The sequence below is a fragment of the Coccinella septempunctata genome, chromosome 4 (genome assembly GCF_907165205.1).
Source record: "Coccinella septempunctata chromosome 4, icCocSept1.1, whole genome shotgun sequence".
Lineage (NCBI taxonomy): Eukaryota > Metazoa > Arthropoda > Insecta > Coleoptera > Coccinellidae > Coccinella > Coccinella septempunctata.
The window spans coordinates 37,511,240-37,524,661 of record NC_058192.1 but is presented as its reverse complement, the minus strand read 5'-3'; the positions used below and the strand labels follow the sequence as shown (position 1 = coordinate 37,524,661).

Below are 13,422 nucleotides of genomic sequence, written 5' to 3'. Positions count from 1 at the left end.
AAATTCAGTATTCTAACCTTCGCGTTTTCTGATAGAAAAAGGAGGCTCTCGCAATCAATTTTCAATTGATTGCCCTATCACTGTGTAACCGTTGTGTTGATATTGAATTTATTGAACTCCTCAACGTCTAAGTCTGACATCAAGTGACTTCTCATTTGAACTGCTCTGGACCATCTCTTGTTTTTAATTGGATATTGTCTCTCTGAGTTTATAGATGTTGTTAATATTAGTTGCTTTTTACTGTATTAGCTTCATGCAGGTGACATATTCATTTTATGGTTGTGAATGATTCTTAATAAATGTTTTTATACCATCTCCAACTCAATTATCTTTCAATACAGTCCACTACTCTTTAATTAAAAATCATAACACCCTCGATTTTTTAACATTTGGTCCTTCGGGCCGGATGTTAAAAAATCGAGGGCTGTGTGAGCCATAGAGTGCTGTTCAGTAGTTGAGATGACGAGAAGCCACGAGAAGCACAGTCCGCTGGATTTTCTTTGCCGGAAACGTATCTCCATTGTGCACCTGGAGTTAGTTCTTGGATGAGCTCTACCCTGTTTCGAACAAAGTCCTTCCAACGACTTTGTGGACGGACTCAACAGTCTCTCTCACGTGGATCACATCTCACCCAGCTCGCTGGAAGGACTTTGTTCGAAACAGGGTAGAGCTCATCCAAGAACTAACTCCAGGTGCACAATGGAGATACGTTTCCGGCAAAGAAAATCCAGCGGACTGTGCTTCTCGTGGCTTCTCGTCATCTCAACTACTGAACAGCACTCTATGGTGGACGGGACCACCATGGATTTCCAAGTCACCAGATTCCTGGCCCAATCGTCAGCCGGCAACGACAATTGACCCCGAATCTGAAGCAAGACCCACCAAGAACCTCCTCACGGCCGCAACTCTAGACTACTCGTGGGATCTTATATACAGGTATTCTTCTCTCAATAAATTGTTAAGAATCACCCCTCTCTGTTTAAGAGTCCTCGCCCGACTCAGACACTCCTCAACTCTGAACTTCACAACTCCGCTCACCTCAACTGACTTGGAAAAATCAAGGATCTATTGGATCAAGGCTACTCAAGAAGTGTATTTTCCTCAAGAACTCAAGGCTCTTCAAAATGGTACTGCTCTGTCCTCCTCACATGTGTTCAGTAGACTCACGGCGTTCATCGACCATGAAGGTGTCATTCGTGTAGGCGGACGAATCACCAATGCTCTCTTAGACCCAGATAGCAAGCATCCTGCAAAAATTCCTCGAGCTCCTCAATTGACTTCTCTGATTATAGATTCTGCTCACAAACGAACACTCCACGGAGGTACACAACTCACACTGTCCACCATCCGACAACAATATTGGATCATTGGAAGAAGAGCCCCAGTGAAATCCCACATCCTGAAGTGTGTTATATGTGCAAGGCAACGAGGTATAAGAGCTCAACAACTCATGGGACAATTACCAGAACAACGTGTCAGACCATCTCGTCCCTTTATCATCACCGACGAGCGAATACCTCTTTGTAAGCGGCCATTAGGGCGAGTAATGACCATGCACCCAGGGTCCCCTCAAGACCTCCACGTCCACTCTAACTAGACCGATCTCGAAGTTTGCAATTCTGCCAGTCTCCTCTCCAGAAGCAACCAAGAAAGAATTTCAACCTCTCTAGTCATCTCGATAACTAACGCTGTTAGTTATGGCGGGCGGAATGTTAAAAATTGAGCGAAGCCCTCCTCCGACCTCTCTCTAGTCTACGCTCCTGACCAGCTCCGGTGGCCGCGTATGGTACTCCGATTCGGCGGTGCGCTGGTTGAACGACGCAGCGGCCCCACTTTCAGTGTTTTTCAGGAGTGAAAAACCACACTTTTACACATTTTTCTTAAGATTCTCTTTGTTAGCTCCGTTGAATTAACTTCGCGCTGCTATCAATGTGATTTTGTAACACCTCATTTTTTAAGTTCACCTCTTTCAGTTGTTCTCAATTTTTAAGTCTTCTCGCACAATCCTGGTGCTAAATTGTTCTTCTCATAAGGTAAAGTACACTCAAACTCCTCAAAATTATTAATTACTCCATTTTCATGATAATTTCACTCTGCTGAAATAAGTCCACGTGCAAGAGATTGTAGAATCTTGAAATAGATTCATAATCCTTGCTAGCACCGCTCACCTGAAACGTCTACTCAACTCAACTCGAACCATTGTCGTCTCAGACCTATATATTTTATTATATTTCATGATTTATATAGATTTTCAGACTTCTCTAGATCTTCTCACATGAAAATGGGTATGTAGCACCAGGATTGAAACTTCTCAAGTCCATCTCAATAAAAATGATTACTGATTCATTGTCTGCTCATAATATTCCTTATTATTAGAATCGGTTTAATCATTTTTATAACAACTCTTATGATCACCTCGTTATACATATGACTAATTCATGGTGTTGAGTTTCAGATGAATGAATCCTCATATTCTCCAGGGTGGACCCTGGATGTAGCTGTTTTTCTCAGAACAGGATATGAACACCTCAAGTTTCGTTAAGCGATCAGTGATAATGCTCGATACACCTCGACCTAGGCTCCACCCTGGAAAGTCTGCTCGAACACTCATGTCTACTCACTTGGTATGGTCTACTCTTTAAAATATGTACTCTCATTGTTTCTCTTCTATATTCATTCATCGGACTCAACATGCATGTTAGTTTTCTCAGCCTTCAGCACATCTCAAAATCTACGATTAGAGATTTATTCAACTCAGTACTCTCATGACTTCTCTTAATTTATCAATTGTTTCTTCTATTTTTCTGATGAACGTTCTAATCGTGCTTACTTGTAAGCAGTTCGTCTCTGTAAATGCTGAATTCATTGATAAATTTTTGCACTCTTCAAGATCATCTCAATGTATATGAATTATACTATGTTCTTCTCATATTAATTATGATTGTCCTTTTCATTTAATTAATTATTATCGAACTTCTCATTTAATTAGAATTTATTGCCCTTTTCATATTATTTTTAATATTCTAGTGCTTCTCAAATTCATTAATTCTGTGCTTCTCATTTAACTTGTGCTACTCTTGTTCTGCTCATACTTACATTAACATTATTGATATTGATCAACTCAAATTTAATGTATCGATTTCTCGTTGATGATCAGACTTAGACATTGCAGTTTCACCTCGGGCCTATTTCTCTGTACTCTCGCGTCTTCTCTTTAAAATTCAGTATTCTAACCTTCGCGTTTTCTGATAGAAAAAGGAGGCTCTCGCAATCAATTTTCAATTGATTGCCCTATCACTGTGTAACCGTTGTGTTGATATTGAATTTATTGAACTCCTCAACGTCTAAGTCTGACATCAAGTGACTTCTCATTTGAACTGCTCTGGACCATCTCTTGTTTTTAATTGGATATTGTCTCTCTGAGTTTATAGATGTTGTTAATATTAGTTGCTTTTTACTGTATTAGCTTCATGCAGGTGACATATTCATTTTATGGTTGTGAATGATTCTTAATAAATGTTTTTATACCATCTCCAACTCAATTATCTTTCAATACAGTCCACTACTCTTTAATTAAAAATCATAACACCCTCGATTTTTTAACATGTACAATATTGTAATTATAGTTGTTATTGTCAAATATTTCTATTATATATTCATTTCGGTTAATTTTCTGTATATTTTTTCTATACAAATGTAATTTTCTAATATTTTCATGAATATATATTTATTTCAGTTGATTTTCTATTTTATTACACTATTTCATGATTCGTCTAAAAATCTATAATTACCAAGTTCGAAAAATACACTCCATCGACTCTCTCTACTCCTATCGTTCTTTTAATCGAATCTTTCCCACTAAACTCGATAAAAAGAACAATAGGAGTAGAGAGAGGCGACGGAGTGTATTTTTCGAACTTGGTAAATATTATTTCAAAAACGAGGCCGTTATTTGAATTTCCCGCGCAAATTTTTTCGGATTAGTTTCTCCAGTAGCCAAGGGGGGCGCCACTAAACGTGTCGCCCATGAATAACACTGAATTGACTACTCTCCTCTTTCCCTTTCTCTATGCCATAGACCTAATAAAATGTTATTATTAGGTCTATGATCTATGCTCTGCTTTCATCGCCATAAATAATTTCAAGATTAACATAAATAATTGTAATTTTCTTTACAACCATGAATCCCTATAAGGAATATCTTAAGGTATTGAAGGTTCGGGATAAAGAATTCCATTACTTCGATCTGCCAGCCTTGGGAGATAAATATGGTAATTGAATTTCTTATTTATGTATACCTATTTTGCAGTTAGTGTTAATTTTTTACAGAGAAGCTGCCCTACTCTATTAAAGCTTTATTAGAATCTACAATTCGTAATTGTGATGGTTTTCAAATTAAACAACCAGATGTAGAAAATATATTAAATTGGGAGCGAAATCAAAAAATATCTGGAGTTGAGATTCCCTTCAAGCCAGCTAGAGTGATTCTGCAAGTGAGTTATTTTATTAATTATTTGAATTCAATTGAATCAATTTCCTCAGGATTTTACAGGAGTACCTGCTGTTGTTGATTTTGCTGCTATGAGAGATGCGGTCTACAGTTTAGGTGGGGACCCAAAAAAAATAAATCCAATTTGTCCTGCTGATTTGGTAATAGATCATTCGATTCAAGTTGATTTTGCTGGAACGTAAGTTTTATACATTTGAAATAAAATTCTTCTTTTGAATTTTTGTTTTTTAGTTCTGATGCTCTTCAGAAAAATCAAGATCTTGAGTTTGAGAGGAATCATGAGAGATTCCAATTCTTGAAGGTGATAATTAAATTTATGATGAGTAAAGTTTACTTGTTACTTGGTTTATTTAAAAAAAAACCCATTTACTTTTTAGTGGGGAGCAAAAGCCTTCGATAATATGTTGATTATACCACCAGGAAGTGGAATTGTACATCAAGTGAATTTGGAGTATCTTGCTAGAGTGGTATTTACAGGGAAGGATGGAGTTTTGTATCCTGACACTGTTGTGAGTTTATTCTCCATTTTAAAATCTACTCCCAGTTAGGTTATCAGAACCACTTTTGAATTATGGATTTTTTTGCGGCCATGATTTTAGGCTAATTTAACACACCAATTAAGACCTTTTTGCTCCCCAATTTTTGCAGAAATTGGGGGTTCTACTAGCTTAACGCTAAGTTAGCAGAACCCAAGTAATCAAACATTTAGCAGAAATATGACAATACCATATTTTTTGGCTCATTGTACGTTGTCATTTGAACCTACTTCAGATTTCCCATAAATGTGTTGTTTTTTTTTAAAAGGGTTCTGCTAGCTTTACCGTTGAGCAAGCAGAACCAAACCGTTAGTATAATATTTATCCAGAATCTGATCACACCATACTTATATACAGGGTATCCATTTGAAAACGAAACAGACGAGATTACAGACGAAATAAATTTTTTCCATAGAAATGCTCGGACAGGTCGATTTCTGTTTCGAGGGGGACAACTTAAGATGTAGGTTACGGACGCTTAGCGCTTCAACCCTTGCTACTACAACCCTCACCCCCAATTTTTGAATAGGGAAGATGGGGTGAGTGATACCTCATTTGAAAGGTATTTTTATACTGATTTCAGGACAGTAATTGTTATTTCATTTTATGCATTAGTTCTCGAAATATTCTTAAGTAAGTATTTGAAAATGAAGTGGTGTTTTCATGGCACTTGTAGTGTTTTTTTGTGAATAATCGACATTTTGAGCTTCAAAACAACCATGACTGTGGCTTCCTTCCTCCAATCCACTGACATAGAAATCTTTAATCAAGATGTCGAACAAACAAAGCTCAATCTAAATTATCTTCGATATAATTTGCAGTATTTCCAATAACATGCGGTAACACTTGATCAATAGAAATCTCCAAAAAGTCCAAATACGTACATATCTCTAATCAGATTACCAGGTAAGAAAATCAAATCATTAATGATGCCACAGAAATATTCCAGTCCCAATTCGTGAAACGATTTCCGACTTAATTATGAAGTGTTTTCTCAGTCGGCTTCAATAATGTTTTCATTTTGTTGATTATTGAATTCATATCTTTTTCAAAAAAATGAGAATCGATAATTTTTTATTTATTACGAACAGATCATTAAGTTGGCTTACTGGTTATTTGACATGTGAATTATTCTTAGTTTCAAATCGAGACTTGTATGTGTTCTAATTCATTGTTCGACATGGTTTATTTAATTGCAGAGCGGGTGGAAATAATTTCACTTTTTTTTGCAAACAATCGATGACAGTGGATTGGAGGAAGGAAGCCACAGTCATGGTTGTTTTGAAGCTCAAAATGTCGATTTTTCACAAAAAAACACTACAAGTGCCATGAAAACACCACTTCATTTTCAAATACTTAGTTAAGAATATTTCGAGAACTAATACATAAAATGAAAAAACAATTACTGTGCTGAAATCAGTATAAAAATACCTTTCAAATGAGGTATCACTCACCCCATCTTCCCTATTCAAAAATTGGGGGTGAGGGTTGTAGTAGCAAGGGTTGAAGCGCTATGCGTCCGTAACCTACATCTTAAGTTGTCCTCCTCGAAACAGAAATCGACCTGTCCGAGTATTTCTATCGAAAAAATTTATTTCGTCTGTAATCTCGTCTGTTTCGTTTTCAAATGGCCACCCTGTATATTATATTTAAGATAATATTCATTAGATAATACTGAATTTAATGAGGGATGCCGATCAATACACCAATGATAAATCACTCTTTATTCATAAATTCGCCAAGCTTTCGAAACAATTTGGGGTAAACCCGCTGTTTAGACAAGTGAGATTCGGTAGTCAAATTCCGCGTGCGGTAACAGTGTCATTCGTGCTTTTTGTTGCCAGATTGTGCAGAAACCTTATATTAGAATCAAATTTTGATGATAATTTTTTTATAGATAGAATTTTTTCATGAGGAATCTAATCAATCTGCGGAAACTTATAATTCAGTAGCTATAATTTTTTGAAATGTTCGTTAAATGCACTCAATTATGACAGCTGAATGTTTGTTCACTGTAATCCGTAATTAATTCGAATGTTTTTCTCTCGATTTTTCTCAACAATTTGGGGTTTTGAGATAATTCATCAGGAAAATGTGCATAATTGATCGGTTTTGGCCAAATTTTTAATTGAATCATTTGGAGGTTAGGTTAGGTTGTTAGGTTGGGTTAGGACAGTGAAAAAACAATTTCATACATGAAAATATCATTTTTGTGGATTTAAGAGTAGGTTTAAAGGACCGAAAGGTGAAAATATAATATTTCATGATAATATAATGATAATGCAGGTATTCTGATGAAATTTTCGAAAAATCGTTCCTCTCAAATTCAAAGTTCCATATAAAGAATTCTAACTTTAAAAAATGATCATTAAAATCTGAGGTGCGGCATAAATCGAAGTTCTACTCTTCCTTCAATTATCTGAATAATCGTACGATCTGGCAACGTACCGTCAAGTTACGGACCACCCCGAAGCCCACTTGTTTAAACAGCGAGTTTACCCTTCTTACTGAATTTTGAGTTTCAGGTGTGAATAAACATCAATCCAATGTCATGAAATATTTTTATTCTGAATCTTCATCTTCGTTTCGAGTCCCGTGAATAAAACTAACCCAATAATACAATATGTCCTAACCTATACAACTCTACAATACATAGAAATTATTCATCTACTCGAAAAAAGGTCTATTGCTTGAATATTCCAGAAGATAAGCATTGAGATGTCTAAAACTATGCTGTACTCACTGATTCGATTTTGTTTCATTTTTATCGGGGATATCGGATCAGTTTCATTTTTCCCACTGTAGGTAGCGCTGGTTAGAATTTGACAGAGCATTGTCAATTGATACTTGAAAATAATTTGAATACTTTCCTATGACTTACGAATGTGTTGTTTTTATAAGCGATTATTGGTGTGTGAAAATGTATTAGTTTTGAGAAATGGTGTAGAACATTCATTTATTCAACATGTCGTTCAGTTTTCTGTCTAACTCTTCTCTAACATTGGGTGTTCCGTATATTAATCTGTTCAGTAAGTTCTTGGGGTAATCATTCTTCTGTAGTAGATCACTAATTAACTTCAGGTTTTTGTCTATAAAATCAGGATGTGTTAGCTTCAATATTCTTGTTTTGAGGTTTACTATCAGGTTTAACTTCGTTTTAAATTGGTGGAAAGATTTGTAATGGTATCTACCTGAAGCCATTAGTTTGCGGTACCAGTCTGTCTTGATAGTGTTGCCCTCTCTAACCACTAACATGTAGAGGAGGGGTACAGAATTATTGGTCTCTTTCTCAATGGTGAACTGTATAACCTATTATAGGAGGTCCTTAGTCTGATTTCACACCCATCCTTGGGGACTGCCAGGAGAAGGTCATCAACGAATTTCTTTCGTATTGGTACTATGAATGGTAGCAGAGGGATGCAGATGTCTAATAGTTGGTCGGTGATGTACCGAGACAGGGTTGGAGCTAGGTTGGAACCCATTGGAGTGCCATTTGTCTGCTTATAGAACTTGCCGTCAAAACTGAAATATGTGGAATCAAAAATCAGCTTGACCAGTTCCACAAACTGGTTCTTTGGGATCTGGCATTGTTCTTGTATTCCTTGCCAGTTGTACTCTATAGTGGACCCAACCAACTCCCAGGGTATGTTGGTAAATAAAGAGACAATGTCCAGGTTGATAAGCATGTAATTCTCAGGGATTGATGACCTTCACCTGGCAGTCCCCGAGGATGGGTGTGAAATCACACTAAGGACATTCAACTCCTATAATAGGTTTATGCAGTTCACCATAGAAAAAGAGACCAATAATTCTGTACCCTTCCTCGACATGTTAGTGGTTAGATAGGGCAACACTATCAAGACAGTCTGGTACCGCAAACCAATGGCTTCAGGTAGGTACCATTACAAATCTTTCCACCCATATAAAATGAAGTTAAACCTGATAGTAAACCTCAAAACAAGAATACTGAAGCTCACACATCCTGATTTTATAGACAAAAACCTGAAGTTACTTTGGCCCGGTTGTTCAATTCGTGATTAAAGTTAATCCTGGCTTAATTTTGACATTTCCGTTCAAATCTGTCACGTTAATCCAGGTTAATCCAGGATTAACTACAGATCTACTACAGAAGAATGATTACCCAAGAATTTACTGAACAGATTGATATACAGAACACTGCATGTTAGAGAAGAGTTAGACAGAGTGAACACCCAGCCCAACAACGAGAGCAAACGAATAGTGATTCTACCCAGCTCCCAAGGACCTACAGAACATCTGAAGAATTTACTTAGGAACGAACAGAACAGAATAACGGTTAAAAACATCAGAACAGTTGGATCAGTTTTCTCAAAACTCAAAGATAACCCCACCAGAGAAGACTTCAAATGTTGTGTCTGTACAACATACCCTGTCATGATTGCCATCTTGTTGACATTGGTGAAACTAAGAGCTCCGCAAATGCATAACGGCACACAAGAGATATTCTAGAAGAAACACAGGTTCCTGTGCATTGGCAGATCACGAGAACTCTTCAGAACCCCGCATGGACTATGGAGAGGCCACTATATTGGATATAGGGATAATAGGGGATACAACACATTCAACAGAAAATTCCTAGAGATGGTAGAATCGCACAAGAACCCAACACGATAAATAGGAAGACGGACATTAATGGGATCAGCCCAGTTTAGTGCAATTTGATATACGTGGATTCTAGAAAAAACAGATAAACAGGAGAGAGAAACCCAAAACCGGAAGATCAGCGTCCAGATGATCCAAATGACCGACCCTTACCCGAGGCAAGCGCCCCCTAGCGTCGCCTCATAACGTACACTCCCGACCGTACAACTTCTACGAGTCAGTGGTCTTGAGAATGAAAGAAGAAGAAAGGACAACATCTCACATCAATACATTGTCAACTGGAGTAATTGAGAGGAAGAATTTTCTACGTTTTTTTATTAATAATAATAATAATAATAATGGGTATTTATTTCCAGAATTGTACATAAGTGACAAAATGGAAACAGGTCAAAATTCTCTACAAAAGATATTAATTACATTGTACAAATACTATATATCTATCTACTACAAAACTCCAAGAATTCGATTACAGAATAGGGTTCACATTGAACTAACATTAAAAATAATTCTTTCTTGAAGAGTTTAATTTCCTTTATATCTCTAATTTTTCTTGGTAAGTGATTAAACAATTTCATACTCATATAGAAGCTATTACGTTCAGTGATTGACAGTTTGTGAATAGGTAGTAAATACTCAATGATTCTCCTGGTAGCATTTACATTTCTATATTTCTCAAAATAGGAATTGTTCTTGAATAGAAATAATAAGAGTCTATATACATATAGGCCAGGCACAGTTAAAATATTATGTCTCTTGAATACACCTCTACACGATTCCCTATATTTCATCCCAAACATTATTCTTATAGCTACAGTCCCTGGCCAGTTTAGACGCACTGAGGATTTTTTTTATATTTACTGGTATTGCTCGAGAAAAAAGCAGAATATTTGAATTTCATTTCCACAGACTGTTAGTTTCATCTACGACCCTCATTAAATTGTTCTATTTGGCATTTATTTTTGATGTTGTAGTATTAGTACTTAAGTATAAATCAGTACTATGTCTTCCAGTGGACTTCTTGCATTCTGCAGGTTCGGACGTTATTTCGATAATACACATATGAAATCATTACCTTCGAATGCAGCAAACCGAACAATCCTGCATTGATAGTATGAAGCACTCATAGCTACACAGGGTGGCTCAGCAAAATATTAGAATTTCATGTTTAATCATCAATAAATCAATATTTTTTATTGAATATGATATATTATATGTGAAAACCATTTACAGATGAAGTATATGTAACATATACGTTCAATTTAATAATTCAATATTGAGATTTTGCATCGAATCAATGCGTCTAATAATATGGCCAGGGACTGTAGTTTCTGGGTGATAAACACACGTTCAGCTTGAGTGCTTCCTCCCCAGAGTATAATTCCATATGATACAACTGATTGAAAATTTGTAAAATATACTATCTTCAATGTTTCCATATCGACTCTGTTTCTAATAGCTTTCAACGTATAAATGATTGTGTGAAGCTTTTTTGTTACTGATTCGCAGTGCAACCCCCAGCCAAGATTTTTCTCAATAACTACACCCAATAATCTCGTACATGAGTCTATCTGAACTTCTCCACTATCAAAATTAATAGTCTCAGGAAACGATAAATTTGAGCGATTAGTCGAAAACATTAGAACGTTAGTTTTGTTTCTATTGAGAAGCAAACCATTATCTAGGCACCATTTTTCAATCCGTGTCATTGATATTTTCAAGTTATTTACAACATCCTCAATGTTTCTACCTGATATTAAAACATTAGTGTCATCAGCATATAGGTATGTTTCTATGAGCTCCTCTATAGGTGCCATGTGCTCAGTAGTTATGTCCTGTGGTTGCGATGTCTCAGTTAAGATGTCAATATGTGGAGGAAGTTCACTTTGAGGGCAGAAAATCTCATAGAAAGCTTCGGGCAGGTCGTCAATATAGACTACGAATAGAATAGGTCCCACTATAGTACCTTGAGGTACTCCTTTAAGTATGGTCCTTTCAGATGACAGAATTCTTGTACCTTCGTGGTGTAAAAAAGTTATTTGTTTTCTGTTAGTGAGGTAACTTCTAAAAAGTCTCAGAGGTATTCCCCTTATACCACATCTTTCCAGCTTTCTCAACAGCAATTTGTGATCCACGGAGTCGAAAGCCTTCGAAAAATCGACAAAAAGCCCAGCGGGACATTGACCTTCTTCAAGGATAATAGTTATTTTCCACAGGAATTCGAATAAAGCTGTTTCAGTGCTTTTGGCCTCAGTGAAACCATGTTGAGTCTTCGATAAAACATTGAATTTCTTAAGGAACTTTACGAGGCGGTTTGAAAGAACTTTTTCGAAAATCTTTGCGAATGAGGTGATTAAACTAATTGGTCGGTAGTTAATGAAATCGTTTAAATCGCCTTTTTTGTGGCATGGTCTTACGAGAGTCTTCTTTAGGGAATCTGGGAAAATACCTGATTTGAACACATGGTTCAATATGTAACAGAGAGGTTTTATTATTAGGGAAATGTGGCGTTTAATGACATTTATTGGGACTCCGTCATATCCACTGGAAGGTTTATTTTTCATTGATCTGATCACATCTAGTAATTCAGGCTCCTGAACTTCAAAAAGGTAGAATGAGTTGGATAATTTAGGTTTAACATTGCTATAAGTACCATCAGCAACAGAATTTGGAGATGTTGTGACGGGTGGCGTTATGAAGAAATCGTTGAAAAGGTCTGCTAACCGGGACATTTTGGCACCACTGTCAGTATATCCGCAAGGGAGTTTGTTCTCGGGTGATTTTTTTATGTTACTTATATCCTTGACAACATTCCAAACTGCTTTCGATTTGTTTTGGGCATTTTTTATGATAGAAGAATAGAAACACTGCCTACCTGAACTCAAAGCCGCATCATAACGACGTTTACAGCATCTATAGGCGCCTAAATACTCTGAGTTCTGCCTTGAGACAAGAAACAATAAATCCAACTCCTCCCTCAGTGACCGAATCTCAGGTGTTATTACCGCTGTTTTAGTTCTTTTAGTTTTCATTGATTTCAGAGGAAAAGCTACCTCAGAACTTTCAAGAAATCTATCAGAAAAGAAATCCCACATTTCATTTATATGGTCAATAGGCACGTTATATAGTCTGGACCAGTCAATATTCGTAAGAAGTTCGTTAAAAATGAGATGATTTTCTTCCCCAAACATTCTCACATTTCTCCTGATGACAGGTTTTTCCGAACCATTTTCACTCTGAAAGATGAACTTTTGACCGGAGTGATCAGACAGATGTTCCTCAATCACCATGGCAGCCCCTTCAACATTTGATATGATGTTATCTAGGCAAGTTGAGCTGTTCAAGGTCTTCCTGGTGGGTTCCATAATTGAAACCTTCAGATTATATGACTCTAGGATTGCTTGAAACATTTTGGATTCGCTTGAAGCAGTCAATAAATCGATGTTGAAATCTCCAGCAATAATGAACTTATATGTCGAACATTTATCAAGTAGAATCATCAGTTTTTCAAAAAAGATATCAATATTACTCAGAGGCGGAGTATTAGGACGATAAATGCAGATAATTATGTACTTATCAGAGCCAATTATGATCTGGCTTGCGCAGCATTCAAACGAGCCATTCACATTTAAATTTTTGAAGTCTACTCTATCTATACATTTCATACCCTGTCTGGAAAATATGGCACATCCACCATGTCGACCCTTCTCTCGGCAGAGCGCAGATGCCAGGAAATAA

At 36.6% G+C, this 13,422-nt stretch overlaps 1 protein-coding gene across 1 annotated transcript in view; it reads left to right on the top strand.

Moving 5' to 3' along the window:
• The first annotated feature begins 4,110 nt into the window (after positions 1 to 4,110).
• LOC123312496 (cytoplasmic aconitate hydratase-like) overlaps positions 4,111 to 13,422 on the top strand; it is a 198,723-nt gene continuing 189,411 nt past the window's right edge. The window contains exons 1-5 of the mRNA XM_044896952.1: positions 4,111 to 4,271; positions 4,330 to 4,493; positions 4,543 to 4,688; positions 4,742 to 4,811; positions 4,888 to 5,019. Coding sequence (XP_044752887.1) covers positions 4,181 to 4,271; positions 4,330 to 4,493; positions 4,543 to 4,688; positions 4,742 to 4,811; positions 4,888 to 5,019 — 603 coding nt within the window. The 5' untranslated portion in view covers positions 4,111 to 4,180. The remainder of the gene's footprint in view (positions 4,272 to 4,329; positions 4,494 to 4,542; positions 4,689 to 4,741; positions 4,812 to 4,887; positions 5,020 to 13,422) is intronic.